Source organism: Dendrobates tinctorius, unplaced genomic scaffold, assembly GCF_039654945.1.
Source record: "Dendrobates tinctorius isolate UK_male_01 unplaced genomic scaffold, ASM3965494v1 ptg000103l, whole genome shotgun sequence".
NCBI classification, from domain to species: Eukaryota; Metazoa; Chordata; class Amphibia; order Anura; family Dendrobatidae; genus Dendrobates; species Dendrobates tinctorius.
In genome coordinates this window covers 21,650,421-21,672,321 of record NW_027361771.1, presented here as the reverse complement: position 1 = coordinate 21,672,321, position 21,901 = coordinate 21,650,421, and the positions used below count along the sequence as shown (strand labels likewise).

The 21,901-nt window shown below is 46.9% G+C and overlaps 1 protein-coding gene across 2 annotated transcripts in view; it reads left to right on the top strand.

The window, feature by feature from the left end:
• Window positions 1-20,981, top strand: part of DUS1L (dihydrouridine synthase 1 like) — a 67,170-nt gene extending 46,189 nt beyond the window's left edge. For both annotated transcript variants that reach the window (XM_073588140.1, XM_073588139.1), the window contains exons 8-13: window positions 4,998-5,094; window positions 8,583-8,671; window positions 17,331-17,479; window positions 18,324-18,361; window positions 20,309-20,384; window positions 20,462-20,981. In XM_073588140.1, the coding sequence (XP_073444241.1) occupies window positions 4,998-5,094; window positions 8,583-8,671; window positions 17,331-17,479; window positions 18,324-18,361; window positions 20,309-20,384; window positions 20,462-20,592 (580 nt within the window). In that variant the 3' untranslated portion in view covers window positions 20,593-20,981. The remainder of the gene's footprint in view (window positions 1-4,997; window positions 5,095-8,582; window positions 8,672-17,330; window positions 17,480-18,323; window positions 18,362-20,308; window positions 20,385-20,461) is intronic.
• The last annotated feature ends 920 nt before the right edge of the window (window positions 20,982-21,901 follow it).

Below are 21,901 nucleotides of genomic sequence, written 5' to 3'. Positions count from 1 at the left end.
TCTGGCTGCGAGAATGGAAAGCGGATGCGGCCTCAAAGAAGTCCCTCACGCGACTTCCGTATTTTACTGGGAGACTTTTCGGCGAAAAGTTGGACACCATGATTGCCAATGCCACTGGGGGTAAGAGTACCTCTCTCCCTCAACTAAAACCGAAACGCACATTTAAACGAAGAAACCAGACGCGATTCCGATCCTTTCGGAATTCCTCGGGCTGGTCCGTTTCGCGCCCAGTGCAAAACCGTAACCGTTCTCCACGCAGGGACAACCCACGGACGCAGCAGCGACCGGACAGGGCTTGGCAGTCGAAAGCAGGCCAAGCGAAACCCAAGGGAGGAAAACCTCAGAACTTCGCTTCATCATGACTCGCGACCTCCGGAAGACACCCCACCAGTAGGCGGCCGACTTTTACTCTTTCAGCAAGTCTGGCTGCCTATTACAGAAGACAGGTGGGTCAGGGAAATAGTGTCTTCCGGATACAAGATAGAGTTCACTTCCGTTCCACCGAACCGGTTCTTCCTTTCTATTCCTCCAACACCACCAGAAAAGGCTCGTGCTTTCCACCAAGCGGTTTCCTCTCTCCTTCAATCAGGAGTTGTGGTGCCGGTTCCCGCAAACGAGAGATTCCGAGGATTCTACTCAAATTTGTTCGTAGTCCCCAAGAAAGGAGGCGGCGTCCGACCCATTCTGGACCTAAAACAGCTCAACAATTACGTACGGGTCCGTCATTTCCGCATGGAGTCTCTCCGGTCCATCATTGCATCCATGGACCAGGGAGAATACCTCGCCTCCATAGACATACAGGATGCGTACCTCCACATACCAATTGCTCCCGCCCACCAAAGGTTTCTCAGGTTCGCGGTCAACCAAAATCACTACCAGTTTGTCGCCCTTCCGTTTGGACTTGCCACGGCTCCAAGAACGTTCACCAAAGTCATGGCGGCCACCATGGACGTCCTGCACTCAAGAGGCATTCTAGTCGTCCCGTACCTGGACGACCTCCTCATCAAGTCTCCCACTTTCAAAGACTGCGAGGTCAGTGTCTCAATCACACTAGACACTCTGAGTCGCCTGGGATGGCTAGTCAACCTACAGAAATCGTCGACTGTCCCAACTCGGACTCTAACATTCCTGGGAATGGTATTCGACACCGCCAGGGGCCTGGTACTCCTTCCCAAGAACAAGACACTGGCCATCCATCTGGTAGTTCGCACACTCCTTTGCAGTCCTCCTCGATCTCTCCGGTTTGCCATGAGAGTCCTAGGCCGGATGGCAGCAGCAATAGAGGCAGTGCCATTTGCCCAGTTTCACATCAGGGTCCTTCAACTAGCCATACTCAGGTCTTGGGACAGGAACCCCTTCTCCCTCGACAGGGAGTTCAGGTTGACGTCATCAACCAGGAGGTCCCTGCATTGGTGGCTCAAACCAACCTCGCTTACACGAGGGAAGCCATTCCTCTCAGGACAATGGAAGATCCTGACTACCGATGCAAGCCTGACAGGCTGGGGGGCGGTGCACCTACATCACAGGGCACAGGGCAAGTGGTCACCGAGGGAAGTGACATTGCCCATCAATGTTCTGGAAATCAGGGCCATCCTCTTGGCACTGAGAGCCTTTCATCACTTGCTTGCAGCCTCGCACATACGGATACAGTCGGACAATGCCACGGCTGTGGCATACGTGAACCACCAAGGCGGGACCCGCAGCGCCCAGGCGATGAGAGAAGTGGCTCATATCCTCCGCTGGGCGGAAGACACGAGGTCGGTACTTTCTGCGGTACACATTCCGGGTGTAGAAAACTGGGAAGCCGACTTCCTCAGCAGGCAAGGAATGGACTCGGGGGAGTGGTCTCTCCATCCCGAGATTTTTTACCAGATCTGTCAACGCTGGGGAACCCTTGAGGTGGACCTAATGGCATCCCATCTCAATACCAAGGTCCCCAATTTCATGGCGAGGACACACGACCCGCGGTCGCTTGGAGCGGATGCCCTGGTCCAGGACTGGTCCCAGTTCCGACTCCTGTACATTTTTCCACCCCTCCCCCTAATCGCCAGGGTCGTGAGGAAGATCAAGCAAGAGGGAGTTCCGACCATCCTCATCGCGCCAGACTGGCCCAGACGTACATGGTACGCCGACATCGTCCAACTTACAGCAGACGCCCCCTGGCGTCTACCCGACCGTCACGACCTTCTGTCTCAAGTTCCGTTCTTCCACCAGAATTCAGGGGCTCTCAATTTGACGGCATGGCCCTTGAAACCTGGATTCTAACCCAGGCAGGTTTTTCACCGGCAGTCATTGCAACTATGATCAGGGCAAGGAAGCCTGCCTCCGCCAAGCTCTATTATCGCACCTGGAGAGCTTTCTTTTCTTGGTGCGAATCTCATGGACAAGTCCCACTCCCTTATTCCCTCCCGAAGGTACTAGGTTTTCTTCAATCGAGCCTAGATGCCAAGCTGTCCTTAAGTTCGCTTAAGAGTCAGGTGTCGGCGCTTTCAGTCCTTTTTCAAAAGCGCATTGCTATTAAACCGCAAGTAAGGACTTTCATCCAGGGAGTTTCCCGATTGGTTCCTCCCTACAAACGTCCGCTGGATACGTGGGACCTCAATCTGGTCCTGACAGCATTGCAAGCTTCACCCTTCGAACCTCTTAGAGGAGTTCCACTCTCCATTCTGTCTCAGAAAGTGGTTTTTCTAGTGGCGATCACCTCGTTACGCAGTGTCGGAATTGTCAGCACTTTCCTGCAGACGGTCTTTCCTAGCCTTTCACCAGGACAAGGTGGTTCTCCGCACGGTACCATCCTTCCTTCCGAAGGTTGTGTCCAACTTTCACCTCAATGAGGAGATTTCACTGCCTTCCCTTTGCCCGGTTCCGGTTCATAGAGTGGAGAAGGCTCTGCATACGCTTGACCTCGTCAGAGCATTGCGGATTTACGTGTCCAGGACTGCACCTTTCCGGAAATCTGATTCCCTCTTCATTCTTCCGGAAGGTAGTCGCAAGGGGTTGCCGGCTTCCAAGGCTACCCTTGCCAGGTGGATCAAGTCCACCATACATGAGGCCTACCGACTTAACAGTTCCCCTCTTCCGGCCAGTATCACGGCACACTCTACACGGGCAGTAGGGGCCTCCTGGGCCATTCGGCATCAGGCTTCGGAACAACAAGTGTGTAAGGCGGCCACTTGGACTAGCCTACACACGTTTACGAAACACTACAGTGTTCATACCCAGTCCTCAGCGGAAGCGAGCCTGGGTAGACTGGTTCTGCAGGCGGCAGTACCCCAAGTCTAGGGAACTGTCAACACAATATTCGTCCACTGCTTCCCACCCAGGGACTGCTTTGGGACGTCCCATGGTTCTGTGTCCCCCAATTAGGCGACAGAGTAAAGGAGATTTTTGTGTACTCACCGTAAAATCTCTTTCTCTTAGCCTTTAATTGGGGACACAGCTCCCACCCTTTTGCCCTTACGGGCCGTTGTTTACTGTTGAGTTCTCATATTGTTCTTTGAGCTCGTACATAGTAGCCTTCTTACAGGCATGGTTATGTTATTTGGTTACGTTCCTCCTTATGCTTTGGCACAAAACTGGAGAAGGCTGACGCCGTCCAGGGGTCTATACTGCAGAGGAGGAGCCAAAGTTAATCTTTTTCAGATTATGCATAGTGTCGCCTCCTAGTGGACAGCAGCATAACACCCACGGTTCTGTGTCCCCCAATTAAAGGCTAAGAGAAAGAGATTTTACGGTGAGTACACAAAAATCTCCTTTTTTCTTTCCATCTTTCAGTACATTATATTGTAATGTGAACGCTGCCATTCAAAATTGCAAATTGTCCTACAAAAAACAAGCCTTCATATAGCTATGTAAAAAATAAAATAGTTATGCCTTTTGGAAGAAGGGAAGAAAAAAAATGAACAAGCAATCAAAAATTGGTCAGGTCCATTTACTTACAGGAGAACTCGTACACTAAGTGATTTTCTTGGGGATCGGCGGGGGAGGCTTTTCTTAAACTAAACTCTGGCGACCCCTTCATGGGGTAGTCCCCTTTTATTCACCCTCCCCGAGTCCAGCGCTTAGTCTCTGGCACCACTTCCTTGTCCGGTATTGGCTGCAGCGCTAATGTCAGGACAATAGTGCAGTAACCACATATCGAGCCCAGCGGTTCTGCCTGTGTGGATGGAATGTTCTGCTTAGAGCCGCTGAGCCCACTGTTTGGTTACTGCTCTGCTAACCTGACATCACCACTGCAGCCAATATCAGATGATGAGAGCAATAACAGAGAATCAGTGCTGAACCCTGGGAACGGGTGACTAAGGCACTATTTGTCTTTTTATATCCAGCTGCACCTGGGGACCAAGATTTTCTGAAAGGGACAATCCCTTTAAATACACGTAGGGGCTAACTTTCACCAAAATTCTACGAGTTGTGCAAAAAATTTGCAACTTATGGTGTTTTCACGCCTATCTCTGCCACTTCCACCAACTTTTAAAAATGCAGACAAAGCATAATCGGAGGGAGCACGGCTCTGTGCGGCCAATAGAATAGTCAGAATTTATGCCAAAAAAGTGGCATGTATTACCACAGAAATGTACTGGAGAACGTTTATTGTGGTTCGCACAGCTGCAGATAGAGGCGACAAATTCATTTGGAGGGGCAGGCATTGTAACAAATTAGACATACTCTTACAGAACGCCAGTCTTGATAAATCGGGGGCACACTGTTTTAGGAGTCTGTATTTTAATAGGACCCCTTTCCAGACAGAATATTCCTTGCTGTGGACTGAACCTGCAGTGCTGACTGCTGGAATCCACAGACTGAAGCATAAGAATTCTGGCATCAAGATGGTTCTGCTCTCTTACCATTATCTGAAGAAATCTTGGGGTGCCTCCCCGATTTGGATGTTTGCATGCGCATGTTCTGTTTATGGCTAGTATGTTGGTTCCCACTTTCTTTCAGCTAGATTGTGCACTAGATGGTTCAATGGAATGTTCTCACCCTTCTGACCTTAGCTTGCAGGTATACCAGGTGCTACGTGAAGAGCTAGCAAAAGCCAAGTCCTTAAATGGCATCATTGCTGTCAATAAAGAACTGAAACTGCGATGCCAGGTAATACAACGATGGCTACGAACTTGTTTACTGGGCACATATACATATTTTATATTAATAAGTTATCTATAATAAGGAAGTAGTTATGATTGCCAGTGTGATCCATCTTATTCTAAATATTTTAAGACTGGCACAGAAGACGGTGCGATCTCGTGTTGGATACCCTGCATTATCAAGACTCGGCAGCAGCAGTATTTTACGTTTTGTGATCTCCATATACACACAGTGCATATAAAGCCATTACTATACAGCGCATTGGTGGTGGGGGTTTACCGTTATGTTGAAGTCTTAACTACAGTAGACGCAGGGCAGTGTCAGGGCAGTGTCACTGTGTAACTAGGGCTGCTATCGTGTAGGGGAAATATCTGGTAAAAATTCCATCTGTAAAGTGTTTTCTATCCCTTAGAGGCAGATATATGGTTAAAAAAAGTAATAATATTAAAGATAAAACTAACTTAATATTGAAAATGAATTTTATATACAAAGCATTGCCCTTGACCCTTGTTGCAATGAGTACTTTAGGACATAGAATGAATATATATATATATATACATACATACAGTAGATGGAGGGCGGTAATGTCATGATGGGGGCAGGCTTTGCAGCGTTGAGAATCTCTTCCCCTCCCCCATGTGCTCACCCACCTATCCACTCTCTCTTTCTCCATGTGCTGACTTCTCCCGTATGTGCTTTCTTCTTTGACCTGTCGATACCACAGCTCCTGGGCAGGGGAGGAAGCAAAAGACAATACTGACATTTCAGCAGGAGATCACAGAGGATACATTTTGTGAGGTAAAATATTGTTTAAAAACAGTCAGTGAAATATTTTACCTCACAAAATGAATCCTCTGTGATACCCTGCTGTAATGTCAGTATTGTCTTTTGCTTCCTCCCCTGCCCAGGAGATGTGGTATGCGCCGTACATGGGTCAGACACAGACAATTTTTATAATGAACTTTTGTTCACCCCTTTAATGTGACCGGCTTCCTCTGCCTGTAGACATGCCGCGCATCTGCCACCGGGATCAGCTGAATGATTCACTGCGCCTGCGCGGATTTCGCGCAGGCACAGTGCGATGGTGTTCCGCTGGTGTGTGTGTGTGTGTGATGTATGTATCTATATAATATAACTATAATTATAATACAGCTATATATACAGCTCTGGCAAAAATTAAGGGAGACCACTGCACAGTTTGATAAAAATCAACTTCTCTACATATCTGAAAGCCATTCCATTCCAGTGTCAATTGTATTTCAACTAGAGTACACCTCATTCTACTTAATGTGCTTCTGTTTAGGTGATCACCTGAACCAAATCTTATTTAACGAAGGAAAGTATGAAAAACCCTGCTGTGGCGTTCACAATCCTCTTGCAATAGGACAAGTTGGATGGCAAAACAAGTGCTAGTAATATGCCAGAAGTAATAGGAATGAAAAAATAACTTTTAACCATGCCAAAGGAGTTGAAAAGAAAAGTCTTCCGTGAGGAAAAGAAGGGCTCAATTCTGGCTTTACTAGCAGAGGGATGCAGTGAGCGGCATGTTGCCTCCATCCTTAAAATTTCTAAGACGCCAGTCCATTACAACAAGGACAGGCAGCAGATATTGGGGACAACAAAGCTACAGACCGGCAAAGTGCGAAAATGACCCTGCACTGACCGGGATGACCGTCATCTTATTCGAATGTCACTCAGCAACCGCAAGATGACATCAAGTGAACTACAATAGGAATGGCAAATGGCAGCTGGGGTGAATTGCACGGCAAGAACAGTTCGTAACAGGCTCCTAGAGGCAGGGCTCAAGTCATGTAAAGCTAGAAAAAAGCCTTTCATCAATGAGAAGCAAAGGAGAGCCAGGCTGAAGTTTGCCAAAGACCATAAGGATTGGACCATAGAGGACTGAAGTAAGGTAATCTTCTCTGATGAGTCTAATTTTCAGCTTTGCTCAACACCTGGTTGTCTAATGGTTAGATGACAACCTGGAGAAGCATACAAGACACAGTGTCTTGCACCCACTGTGAAATTTGGTGGAGGATCGGTGATGATCTGGGGATGCTTCAGCAAGCTGGAATTGGGCAGGTTAATCTTTGCTAAGGACGTATGAATCAAGCCGCATACAAGGTGATCCTGGAAAAACAGTTGATTCCTTCTGCTCAGGCAATATTCCCCAACTCTGAGGACTGTTTTTTTCCAGCAGGACAATGCGCCATGCCACACAGCTAATCAGTATGTGGATGAAAGACCACCACATAAAATCCATGTCGTGGCCAGCCCAATCTCCAGTCCTGAACCCCATTGAAAGCCCCTGGAATGTAGTTAAGAGGAAGATGGATAGTCACAAGCCAGCAAACAAAGAAGAACTGCTTAAATTTTTGTACCAGGAGTGGCACAACACCCAAAAGCATTGTGAAAGACTGGTGGAAAGCATGCCAAGATGCATGAAAAATCATGGTTATTCTACAAAATATTGATTTCTGAACTCTTCCTGAGTTAAAACATTAGTATTGTTGTTTCTAAATGATTATGAACTTGTTTTCTTAGCATTACTTGAGGTCTGCAAGCACTGCATTTTTTTTGTTATTTTGATCATTTCTCATTTTCTGAAAATAAATGCAAAATTTAGTGCTTGGAAATTCGAAGACCTGCTGTCAGTAGTTTATAAAATAAAAGAGCAATTTAAATTTTACTCCAAAATATAGCTATAAAGAGAAAAATCAGACTGAAAATTTTGCAGTGGTCTCTAATTTTTGCCAGAGCTATATATGCACACTAGCTGAAGAGCCTGGTGATGCCCAGGCATAGTAACTAACTGCCGTCCCGCTCTCTCCCTCCGAAGCCCAGCTCTCCACCCGCCGTACCGCATTCTCCCTAAACAGCCCTGCTCTCCATCCACGGTCCCACTCTCTTCGTCCGCTGTCCCTGTCTCCACTGGCCATCTCGCTCTGTCCCTCAGCATCCCCACTTTTACTCCTCAGCTCTCCATCCACAGCGTCTCCCTCCGTAGCCTAGCTCTCCATCCACAGTCAAGCGCTCTCCTTCTGCAGCCCCACTCTCCAATCACCATCCCGCAATCACCCTCCACAGTCCCGATCTCTCCGTTAGCAGCCCCTGTCTCCACTGGCCGTCCCGCTCTTTCCACTGGCTGTCCGTTCTCGCCATCCCATTCTCTCCACTCACTCTCTCTCTCTCTGCTCGCCGTCCCGCGCTCTCCCTCCACAGTCCTTGTGTCCACTGGCTGTCCCGCTCTCTCCCTCAGCAGCCTAGCTCTCTCCCTCCGCTGCCCCGCCCTCCCTCCCTCCGCAACCCTTCCTTATCCCTCTGCAACCCTTCCTTATCCCTCTGCAACTCCGCTCTCCAGACGCCAGTGGGTGGGGCTATGTGGAGTGGGCGTGGCTTGATACATACACACATCCTTACAATATTTGCAAGAAATGATATTTTATGCGCCTTGCGATTTGTCACAAAAAAAACTTGTGTTTTTTGTCTCATAGGAGGAAAGATCAAAATGGAAAGAAGGTGAAATTGTCTCAGGAGACTTGCCATTCCCTCACTGGATCTGCCAGCCTTATGTTCGCCCACTGTAAGTCCTCCCCTCATTAATCAGTAAAGTGTTCTTTTCGTCACTTATCCAAGCATGCTTGTGTTCTTGCCGAGTGTCTTCGTCATGCTCGAAAAATAGGTTTGTCCCCATGGCTGCATGTATAGTGGTTGTTCGACAGCCACAACACATGAAAGGATTTCCTAAGAAACAGGCAATGCCTGCATGTGTTGCGGCTGTCAAACAACCACTAGACATGCAGACATAGGGACTCAAACTTATTTTTTGAGCATGCTTAAGTCACTCACCTGAGCATGCTCAGATAACACCTTATTCGGGCACGTTTGCTCATCACTAATTTCTAGCATGCATGGACCGTGTGTGTGTGTGAAGATACCCTATGGTGGGTTTTTTTTTATTTGCTATTAACTCTTTAACCAAGAGCGTTAATTTTTTTTTTTTTTTTTAATTTCCAATTGACATATAGTGGTATGAAGGCTAGTTTGTTATGGAACAAGTTATAGTTGTGAATGACACTAGGCCCTTTACCATTTGTACTACACTGTGTTCTGTACTGTAAATGTGGAAAAAATATCAATCGCGGTGGAATTGCTTAATGAAAAAAAATCCCACAGTTCTGTTTTCTCCATCGCTTCATTGGGGGACACAGGAACCATGTGTGTATGCTGCTGCCACTAGGAGACGCTGACACTATGCACATCAAAAAAGTTAGCTCCTCCTCCACAGTACACACTCCACCGACTGCAGTAAATTAATCAGTTTAGCTTAGTGTCAGTAGGAGGTGGACACGGGTCTCTCTTGAGACCCATATCTACCTAATGTGCGTCGTTCCTTTTCAGGTACTGGAGGGATACAGTGTGAACGGTCACAACTGTACTCCCACGCAGAGACTAGGAGTACGGCGTGTACTGCACCCCGTATCATATGTCTGTTCAGCAAGACCCCAAAATCCCTAACACAGATGCGTGTTTAGGTGATCCGCAAGAGAAAGAATACCCAGTCCTGCCTCCGTCTCCCACCCACTCGCCCACCACAGCCTGTCGGTCGAGGAGACACGGATGTCCCGCAACATGGATTCCGGGCGTCCGATTTTCGTGATTGGGGAGGTAATTTCCCTCTTTTCTCCCCAGGTGCTGAAGAGGAGAAGAAAACGGGAGCAAAAAAAACCCCTTTATTCAAGCGGCTAGCGCAGTTCATACCTTGCGGCTGGTTTGGGGGGCCTCAGCACTGCTTTGCAGAACCTTTGGGGAAAAGAGGGTGTTTTGGCACACAGAGGCTTCCTGTTCTTTGTGCCCCCTTGCAGCCTGTCTAAGCGGCGTCATGGCGCTTGGTTTGAGCCACTTTTAGCACTCTGGCGCCACTGTGGGGACCCGTTTGGCGCTGTTTTATGACCTCCACGGGCCCACCTCCCGCTCCGGCAGCCGCCGGCTGTAATCTAGGTTCTGGCTTCATCTTGGGCCTAGTTACAGCGCTGTCTCCGCCCCCTTCCTCTGCTGCGGGCGGGCTTTTTTCCCGCCTGTGCCTCCCCTTCCTATGTGGCGTCGGGCTCCGCCCACTACCCTCAGCCTCCACTGCGGGCTGGAGCCGCCGCCATATTGCTACTCCGGGCCCGCGTTTAGCTGAGAGCGCGCTTCCCGGTTTCTGGGCGCCCTCACAGCGCGCGCGTTCTGCCCTGCGTCTCCTGGCAGACGCCATTTTCCAGCTGATGTACAGGGGAGCCGAATCCATCTATGGGACCTGCCTGCCCTTCTCTACAGCCGGGAAGTCTCCTACAGGACATCTGCCGTGAGTAGCTCTGCACTGCAGACCCTCTTTTGCTCTCCTGTCCTCTAACCCTCTGGCAGCGCTTAGTCTAATTCTATGCCACTTCGCTCTCCATCTTCCTCCTCTTCCTCCACTGTGGTCCTCTCCCACCGTCCAGGATCCCCCAGTTGACCCACGTGAGAACATGGCCCCTATCCCAGGGTGGGCTTCCTCTGTCACAATCTGTGGCAGATTTCATCAGGGTGTATCAGACCCTGGTGTCCGTGCTTGATAAGTTGTCCCTGCAGACTTCCACAGGAAGCTCCGTCGGAACCTAGCAACTTTAGCCGCAAAAGATCCAGACAGGTGCATCGATCTAATTCTTGTTCCCGTTCCATCTCGCCCCACAGTCCGTCCCTTCCTCATCCCCGAGTCAGGCGAGGCGTTCTCGCATGCACCCTATGAGGACGTTTTGGAGCTAGATTCGGACCATATCGCTAACATGAGGGATATGGTTCAGAGCCTCATTGGAGCAATCAACCAGACATTTGGCTTCAAAGACTTCTGCGGAACCCGCAGATCAGGCGGTTTCGTTCAGACAGTCTAAACCACCTTCCAAGGTCTATGCTCCTCATTCTGAGTTCGAGAAGCTTCTCACCAGGGAAGGAGAAAATCTGACCCGACGCTTTCAAAGAGGAAAGCGCCTTGGCGTATTATATCCTTTTTCTCAGGAGCTCTCCGCCAACTGGTCAGCTTCTCCTTCCGTGAACTCGCCGGTCGCTAGACTATCTCAACACGGTCCTTTCGATTTCTGGTGGAGCATCTTTGAGAGATTCTAATGACAGAATTATAGAATCTTTTGCGAAGTCAGCTTTCGAAACGGCCACGTCTGCGCTAGGTCTGGCCTCGGCTTCCACTTGGGTTTCAAGGGCCATAGCCAGATGGACTGAGGATCTCCACCAAGGCATTCTGGCGGGAGCCCAACCAGAGCAGCGGGCAGAGCTCGCCAACCAGATTTGGTCTCTGCCTCCCTGGATGCCGCGTCTTGCGCTGCTCAGGCGTCCAGCAACGTTGTTGCATTTCAGCGTACAGTTTGGCTTAAGGCCTGGCAGGTGGACTTATCATCAAGGAAGTCCCTTACCAGCCTACCTTTTCAGGGATCGCGCCTCTTCGGCACCAGGCTGGACCAGATTATTAAAGTCGCCACTGGGGGCACAAGCTCTCTTCTTCCCCAGTACGAACCCTGTCGGCCTCTTCCATAACGGCAGTTTCGGCCCTTCCGTCAGGTCGCAACGACAGAGCCTTTTTCCAACCAGCAGAGACCGCAAGCGTGCCAAGATAGGAAGAAGGTTTTCTTTTAGGCCCGCTCCTTCCTGGCGCTCCCTTTCATTCAAGGGTAGATCCACCAGATCCAGACCTGGAAGGTCTACCTCTGCATGACTGTCAACAAAACCCCAGTGCACCACCCCGTTGGGCGGCCGTCTCCTTTTCTTCAGGGACGTCTGGCTCGTCTCGGTGGAAGACGCTTGGGTCAGGGAGGTTGTATCATCAGGATACAAGATAGAATTTGTTTCTCGGCCTGGGATCGCTTCTTCGAATCCTGACCTCCAAGAGACCCCACTTCAGTCCCGGGTTTCTTTGCATCCATTGCCTCTCTCCTCAGTTTGGGGGTGTTTGTACCCATACCAGAAACTCAATGCTTCACAGGTTTCTACTCAAACCTGTATGTAGTGCTGAAAAAAGGCAGAGCGGTTCAGCCCATTCTGGATCTCAAATTACTGAATCTGCAACATTTCAGGATGGAGTCTCTTCGATCAGTAATCGCTTCCATGGAGGCGCAGGAAATCCTGTGCTCCATAGACATTCAGGACGCCTATCTGCATATCCCTATCTTCTCAGGACATTAGAAGTCCCTGCGCTTTGCGATACATCGAGAGCATTTCCAGTTTGTTACCCTGCCATTCAGTCTCGCCACTGTTCCCAGGGTTTTTATGAATATGACAGCGTTAATGGCCATTTTGAGGCTCAGAGGTCTCGTCCTCTTTCCGTACCTCGACGACATCCTCATCAATGCTCCATCCTTGCCCCAGGCTCACGAAAGTCTAACCATCGTTCTCGACACACGGTTCCGATTCGGGAGGATCTTCAACAGGAAAAAAGTCCTGCCTTGTTCCAACACATCTTGTGTTTCTAGGCATACTGTTACGGCGGGAAGTTCGCTGGCTGCGCGATCCCCGACTTACGTCCTTCCGTACAGCCATGAGGGTTCAAGGGAGGATGGTGGCGACTCAAGATCGCTTCAGCGGGCCATCCTGTCGCAGTGGAACAGGTCTGTCTCTTCCCTGCATCGTCCGATTCAACTCTCATTCCGTGTCAAACAGTTCCTCAATTGGTGGCTGACATCACCGCTCATCTCCCAGGGCTGGTCCTACCTTCCGGTCCACTGGCAAGTTGTGACGACGTACGCCAGCCTTCTCAGCTGGGAAGCTGTTCTGTCGATCTACGTCCTACAGATACGGGCAATTTTTCTGTCCCTACTTCACTGGAAAAAGCTTCTCAAGGGTCTGCCAGTCCGGATCCAGACGGACAATGCCACAGTGGTGGCATATGACAACCACCAGGTAGGGACTCGGTGTTCCTTGGCGTTAGCCGAGGTCTCCAAAATCCTCCATTGGGCATAGGTGACGGTTCCAGCGATATCCGCTGTGCACATTCCCGGTGTGAACAACTGGGCAGCCAACTTTCTCAGCCACGAGGGCATCGCGGCAGGGGAATGGTCCCTGCATCAGAGATCTTTCATCAAATTTGTCTTCGTTGGGGGACCCCGGATGTAGACCTTATGGCGTCCTGTCTGAACAAAAAAGTCCCACGGTTTGTTTCCAGAACCCGAGATCCTCTCGCGGTGGGTGCCGATGCTCTGACCATTCCTTGGTCTCAGTTTGTGCTTCCCTATCTGTTACCTCTTCTTCTTCTTGCCAAGCTGTTGAAGAAGATCAAGGCGGAAGGGGTACCAGTCATTCTCATCGCACCGGTTCGGCCCAGAAGGTCTCGGTTCGCGGACTTCGTCTACCTTCTCGCGGACGCTCCCTGGAAGCTGCCAGACAGATCAGATCTGCTGTCTCTGGGTCCGATCCGCCACCCCAATTCTCTGTCGCTTAATTGGACAGTTGCGTGGCAGTTGAAAACGCGGTTCTGAAAGAGTCAGGTTTTCCAGATCGGGTAATTCACACAATGATCCGGGCTAGGAAGCCCTCGTCTTCCAGAATATACTATCGCACGTGGAAGGCCTATTTCAGTTGGTGCAAATCCAATCACATCCCGCCTATATCCTTTTCATTCCCTTCTATTCTAGCATTCCTCCAGGCGGGCCTGGACACGGGTCTTGCCCTTAGTTCTCTAAAGGGTCAAGTATCTGCGCTTTCCATTCTTTTCCAGAAGACGTTATCCTAGCGACCGCAGGTCAAGACTTTTCTTCAGGGGGTAGCTCATGCCGCACCCCCGTGTCGGGCTCCCGTGGATCCCTGGGATCTCAATCTAGTCTTAGAGGCCTTACAGGGCGCGCCCTTTAAACCTCTCAAGGAAGTTTCCCTGTCCTTTCTCTCCTTGAAAGTGGCCTTTCTAGTGGCCATCACCTCCATCTGGCGCGTCTCGGAGTTGGGGCCCTTGTCGCTCCCCCCCTTTGGGTACTTCACCAGGATAAGGTGGTTCTGTGGCCTCCGCCATCCTTCCTTCCAAAGATGGTATCCGCTTTCCTAAATGAGGACATCGTTTTACTTTCCTTTTGTCCCGGTCCAATTCATCCTCTGGACTTCTCCTTGAACAAGCTAGACCTATTCAGGACGATGGAGGTCTATCTGGGTAGAATGGCTTCTTTCCGGGAGACAGACTCCCTTCTCGTCATTCCGGATGGTGCGCGAAAAGGCCTGCTGGCCTCCAAGGCGGCTATTGCTCGCTGGATCAGATCGGCAATTTTGGAGACTTACCGAGTCATGATCAGAGTGCCCCCTCCTGGGGTTAAGGCTCACTCTACTCAGGCAGTGGGCACCTCCTGGGCGGTGCTCCACAAGGCTTCCGCGCTGCAGCTTTGCAAGGCTGTAACCTGGTCTTCTATTCGCAAAAATTTTGCTAGGTCCACACCTACACTTCGGCGGACACCAGCCTAGGCAGAAGCATATTGCAGGCGGCGGTGGTGAGTTCTCTGACCTAGTGGAAGTTTGATTTTCCCTCCCCAGGGACTGCTTTGGGACGTCCCATGGTTCCTGTGTCCCCCAAAGAAGCGATGGAGAAAACAGGATTTGTGGTTGCTTACCGTAAAATCTGTTTCTCGGAGCCTTCATTGGGGGACACAGCACCCTCCCATGTTTTACAACTCCTGTTATTTGTCCTGTGTGTTACGGTTACAGTTGAGTTGTCTGTCTGTTCTCTATTCTGTTGCTTCTCCTACTGCTTTCTCACTAACTGATTAATTTACTGCAGTCGGTGGGGTGTATACTGCGGAGGAGGAGCTAACTTTTTTTATGTGCATAGTGTCAGCTGCATACACCCATGGTTCCTGTGTCCCCCAATGAAGGCTCCAAGAAACAGATTTTACGGTAAGCAACCAAAAATCTTGTTATTTTGGAGGGATGGCGGTGTTTTTTATGCTGTTTCTTATTTTGTAAAAATGACCTGGCAATCTGTTTCTTCATGTCAGTACAATTACAGCAATAGCCGACTTGTCCAATGTTTTTGTTTGTTTTAGTAATGAAAAAAATCAGAAATTTGTATTAAGAAAAAAATGTGGTGTTAATGTAACTTTTTTATTTTTTGGTCCATAGTGGTGTATGATGGCTTGTTTTTTGCTTTCTGAGCTCACGTTTTTATTAATACCATATTGGGGTACATATAATGTTGTGATTCACTTTTACTTTGTCTCCTTCGGGGACATAATATGCTATTGCTGATACTAGTGCTGTATATATGCTGATGCAGAAAATGAGATTCTCCTATGGAGCTCAGCCAGTATTGGACCTTCATAAGAGGATTAACATGGCAGTTATGTGGACCTTCCGCACACCCCTTACTGGTTCCCCACAATCATGTTGCAGGGAGCTGATGGAAGCTTGTGACCGCTCAGAGATCGGCAGCTGCATTTAAGTGGTTACACTACTGCAATCAAAGAAAACGCTGGTTGCTACATTTATACAGTTGTGGCCAAAAGTATTGACACCCCTGCAATTCTGTCAGATAATACTCAGTTTCTTCCTGAAAATGATTGCAAACACAAATTCTTTGATATTATTATCTTCATTTAATTTGTCTTAAATGAAAAAACACAAAAGAGAAAGAAGCAAAAAGCAAAACATTGATCATTTCACACAAAACTCCAAAAATGGGCCAGACAAAAGTATTGCCACCCTCAGCCTAATACTTGGTTGCACAACCTTTAGCCAAAATAACTGCGACCAACCGCTTTCGGTAACCATCAATGAGTTTCTTACAATGCTCTGCTGGAAATTTAGACCATTCTTCTTTGACAAACTGCTCCAGGTCCCTGATATTTGAAGGGTGCCTTCTCCAAACTGCCATTTTTAGATCTCTCCACAGGTGTTCTATGGGATTCAGGTCTGGACTCATTGCTGGCCACCTTAGAAGTCTCCAGTGCTTTCTCTCAAACCATTTTCTAGTGCTTTTTGAAGTGTGTTTTGGGTCATTGTCCTGCTGGAAGACCCATGACCTCTGAGGGAGACAAAATTTGTTGGTAGTCTTCAGACTTCATAATGCCATGCACACGGTCAAGCAGTCCAGTGCCAGAGGCAGCAAAGCAACCCCAAAACATCAGGGAACCTCCGCCATGTTTGACTGTAGGGACCGTGTTCTTTTCTTTGAATGCCTCTTTTTTCTCCTGTAAACTCTATGTTGATGCCTTTGCCCAAAAAGCTCTACTTTTGTCTCATCTGACCAGAGAACATTCTTCCAAAATGTTTTAGGCTTTTTCAGGTAAGTTTTGGCAAACTCCAGCCTGGCTTTTTTTATGTCTCGGGGTAAGAAGTGGGGTCTTCCTGGGTGTCCTACCATACAGTCCCTTTTCATTCAGACGCCGACGGATAGTGCGGGTTGACACTGTTGTACCCTGGGACTGCAGGGCAGCTTGAACTTGTTTGGATGTTAGTCGAGGTTCTTTATCCAACATCCGCACAATCTTGCGTTGAAATCTCTTGTCAATTTTTCTTTTCCATCCACATCTAGGGAGGTTAGCCACAGTGCCATGGGCTTTAAACTTCTTGATGACACTGCGCACGGTAGACACAGGAACATTCAGGTCTTTGGAGATGGACTTGTAGCCTTAAGATTGCTCATGCTTCCTCACAATTTGGTTTCTCAAGTCCTCAGACAGTTCTTTGGTCTTCTTTCTTTTCTCCATGCTCAATGTGGTACACACAAGGACACAGGACAGAGGTTGAGTCAACTTTAATCCATGTCAACTGGCTGCAAGTGTGATTTAGTTATTGCCAACACCTGTTAGGTGCCACAGGTAAGTTACAGGTGCTGTTAATTACACAAATTAGAGAAGCATCACATGATTTTTCGAACAGTGCCAATACTTTTGTCCACCCTCTTTTTTATGTTAGATGTGGAATTATATCCAATTTGGCTTTAGGACAATTCTTTTTGTGTTTTTTCATTTAAGACAAATTAAATGAAGATAATAATACCAAAGAATTTGTGTTTGCAATCATTTTCAGGAAGAAACTGAGTATTATCTGACAGAATTGCAGGGGTGTCAGTACTTTTGGCCACAACTGTAGGGGCATGTAACATAGCCAGCGTCTGCCTGGTATGAAAGAAGTAACAGCTCCTGAGACTGCTTTATACATTCCTTATCGACCCGTGTCAAAAAATGTGCATCATGGGTCACCAAGGAGTCAAAGTTTTTTTGTTTTGTTCTTTCTCTAAGGCCTAAAGATGCATTGAAAGACGAGAGTGGAGTACGAGGGAAGAGAGCCTTGGAGGATGAAGAAGATGGAAATGCAGATCACCTGTCGAAGAACAAACAGAAAAAGAAACTCCGTAACCCCAACAAAACTTTTGACTCTTCTGTAAAACGTATGTAACTCCTTGAAGATTGTACAGATGAAGCAGAGCTGTGGGTGCTTTGTCATTGTGATATCATGATGTATTGCCATGAGCTTTATATTTACATAGTTTTATAGGTTGTAAAGATGCAGAGGTCCATCGAGTTCAGCCATTCTTCAGCAGTCATTCATTCCCCATTGCTAGATTGCCCCTGCTATAAGTACCACTTGTGGTCAGGCATCCCAGCGTCTGACTGCTCATACTGCAAAATGTATTATTTATGATGTTGAAGTTTCACAAACATGTTGGGTAACTAGTGTTCTGCAGCCAGTAGAAATTATACCCCTTCTCTTTATGTTAGATTTGGCCAACAGTAAAGGGTAGCTCAACTTTTGACTATGTTTTGAAAATGTTTTGGTATTTTATATTGTGCGTGCAAAGGAAGGAGCAGAAGTGCTAAACTTACCATTGAGTGCACCCAGAAATATGTCACTTTGCGTGTGCTCTGAGGATTAGCTGAGCACCCCTGCTTTTTCCTGCAGGCGATCAGGTGGGGGTCTCAGAACCGAGACATCCCTTTTAGCCAATCAGTACTACTAAACAGTGATTACAACATATCAAAAGCCATTATTCTTGGGGTCAGCCCTTGAGAATTGACCGTAAAAATCCAATGATTTTAAGTTCCCCCTCACAACAATGAAAGTCGGCCAACACCCATACACATCACAGGGCAGAAATAATGAAACACCAGAGTGCTGTTATTTTGCTGCACCAACTATTGTAGTTTACTTGTCAAATATATTTTTAATCCTCACACCGTATTCACAATGTCCAACTACAAAAGCATTAATCTGCAGTTATCTGTTTATTGCAGCCAAATATGCAAAATGTGACCAGTGTGGAAATCCCAAGGTAAGCTTTACAGAGCATGTTTTTGAGCTTTGTTCACCAAGCACAACTTTTATAGACTGAGCAACATGAATATAGTATCTTCCATATTAATGCTGCATTCATAGTCACATTATTCATCCAGTGTTTTAGGCTTGAGTCCCACATGCTGGTTTTTTTTAACCAAACAGCAATAGATACAAAAGATAGAACAATCAGTCTTTCCTTTATTCTGTGTTTGGCATCAAAACTGCATTAACTTCTGCTACAAATTAGAATAACAAGTTACTGCAAGTGTACGAAGACAACTGAACAGATACATTTGGCAGCTAAGAGCTCGCTCTTTATAGCACCCCTGAAACCAAAATTGGGGGAACAAACACTCCCATTCATTTTTACACCCTACACCTGAGTAAATGTTAGTGTAGTGTCAGTGGGCTAATATATATTCATCAATCGCAGTCTTGTTTGGTGTCCAGCACCGCTCTAGTCCTCTTGTGAGTCACATGACTGCAATTCAGGCTCTCCTGATCACATTAGAAGTCTATGTGTGATCAGGAAATCTTCAGAAAAGTAAATCTATGGAGTCTTGATCTGACACTCTATAGGTTTACTTTGTGCAAGCAACTACTGGGTGACACAGAGCACAGCGATAGCCAGAGAGCCGTAGTTGTAATCCCATGACTCAGAAGAGGAGCGGAACGTCATTGGACACAAGACAAGACTGCAGTCGGTGATATTGACGTATTACATTAACATTTAAAAAGGGAGTAAAATATTAATGGGAGACCTTTTTAAAGGGTTGTTCTCAAGGTCTTTACTTATCCCCTATGCTAGGGATAGCAGATAACTTTCTAATTGCTGGACGTCAGACTGCGTTGGCCTCCTCCAATCTCAAGAACCTTGGCTGGACGGAGTGGAGATCAATTATGCACACTACCGCTATATTATTTTTTAACGGTAGAGCTGGAGATTGCTGAGCACCGATTTTCAGCACTCCTATTAGATTGAATGGCTAGGCAGTGCGCATGTTCGACATCTGCTTCATTCTCGGGATTGGTGGGGGCCACATTGGTCAATCATCCAGCGAATGAAACGTTATCCCTTATCTTTTGGGTATGCAATAACTTTCAAACTTGAGAACACCCCTTTAAAGCAAACCTGTCAGCACAGACTGATTGATCAAGCCAAGTACAGGCGCTTGGTGCAACCTTGCTGTGGCCAAAGAATTTGGTGCACCTTCACACTTACCTACTTGTTTTCCTTCTTTCTCTGCCTCCTCCTTCCTTGATTGACAGCTCTGTGTTTTACAGGAGCTAGAGAAGGACAGAGATAGAAGGAAAACAAGTAGGTGGGAAGATGCAGTGAATATTTTGGACTTGCCAAAGGTGCTCCAAGCTGCTGTGCTTGGTGTGAACCGTTATTTTGTACTCATTCCCTTTAAGAACAGGCATGGCATTGAAGCCAAGATGTTGACCGAGCTCCCCACACAACCGTCCAGTTTAACCTGATGTCAGATGGAACACGCTATTAGCAGAATTGTAAAAGCTGCTGTGTCCAGTTACTGTACTTCTCGGGACAGTATTGTTTAACTATGAACTTTAATTAAGGACCCAAAATACCCATAGATGTGTATGAAGGTGAGAGCAGGTAGAAGGAATACCTGTCAGCTGAAGTAACTTCCCCTATGGCTATTTAAGGTTTTTTTACACATTTATTCTCAAAATATCTTTGTTTTAGTGGGTAATATTCATGTTTGGGTCATTTCATTTCATAATACCCTTTATAGGTCAGATTCACGATATTTTTCTCCTATTGAGTCCATAACTTTTTGCCAAAGAATATATTACTTTGCCATGGATGCGAGGTTGTGCTAGGCTAGCTTCATTTGCAAATGTTATCTACTGTTCTAAAAATCTTTTTGGCAATTTGTATATGCGATTGCCTGACTGTGCTGTTATTGGATTTTAGGGCAATAAATGTGTGTTCCATCTGTGCCGCAGCTGCTGTAAGAAGAAAGCATTCAGGGAGTTGGCAGACTGTGCAGGTTGGTGTCAGCTGTCTGCCGTTACGCCACCTTCTCGCGAAAATGTCAAAGTACCAAAACTTTATTCTTGTTTTTAGGTCACGGGCTGCTTTTCAAAACCAAATCGGAGAGATCTCTTCTGTGTAAGGCCTTGCAGGATGCCGATGTGTCAGAGGAGAACTTGGCAGAAACAAAGCTCCCACAGCCGCCCCCCGAGATCCAAGCCTGAGCCTGATCCACGTGACCTAGCTCATCACGAGCACCTCTCCTATTGCTGCTTGCTCAGGGAAATCTTCAGAGTTTACCACGTGTGTCTAGGAATCTCGCTACTCCATGGTGAAAGGGCACGGTACCAACTGTTTGCACTTCAGACTTTTATCCTTTGTTTTTTAAGCTTTAAAATACTTTAGTTTTTTTTGTTTTGATGGACGGAGGAAGGTGGAAGGACCGAAGAAGTTACTGTCTATGCCTTTTACACATATGCTGCTACTGGATTTACATCCTCTTCTCAGATAGGCTTAAACCTGAGACAACATGGGAAAAAAGAACTGGATTTACAGGAAGTTGTTTTCAACTTTTAGACAAAGACGTAGAAAATAAAGATTTTTTTTCTGCTTCTTCTTGGGTCTGAGTGTAAATGTGTTGTGCAGCATTTTTTAATTCTCAGGAGTAAATGACTGTGTGAGGTGGATGGCAACATTCCTGTTTTTTCTTTGTGTGTATGGAGATAATAAATATTTTCAGCATTTGAAAAAAATTTGTGTTTTTTTTTACTAATGAGTGATCTAAACATTGATGACAGTGGAAAGGCTGCAAATGCAGAAGAATATAATATTGGTCTCCAGCATCATTAATAGTGTTTGTCGCGGCCAGAAGAATTTTCTGTAATTTAACCTCTGTATGATATATTAGAAACAAAGCCATCAGGATGCCATTGAAGTATAGACTTCAGCTGTAATTAAAGGGGTTTATCAGAAATATGGCATCCTCTGTTAGGAGTAAGAGTATTTTTACATAGTTCCTCAATTGTCACAGGCTCACAGTAGCTGGTACACGACTCAAGTTTTTTAGTGTGTCCCATTACCTCTTTATTTTATGAGAAATTTATGAGATAAATGGTCAAGAATCTATTCCAAGTGTTTAATTTGCATTTGCAAGATGCAAAGGATTTGGTTCATCCTTAAAAAGGACTTCATCAGTGAACTTAGCAACACCAAAAGGTCCACCTCAGAAGCCTAAGACGACTAAAGTAGATGATTGCCGAAAACTTTCTTTGCTATAGTAAAATGCTTTGCAGCTTTTAATCAAGCCCTCTCAAGGAGGTGGATGTATTATTGTCAAAGTCTACACTCATGGGACACCTTTCTGAATGTAAAGGGTTTGCAAACTACAGGTAACACTCAACAGAAAGGCCAGATTAGACTTTGCTAGAAAAGCTTCACAGTTCTGATCATGAATCTGTGGACAGATAAAATCAAGAATTTTGGGTGGAGAAGAAGAGTATAAGGTGAAAGGCAGAAGTATACCACATCATTTGG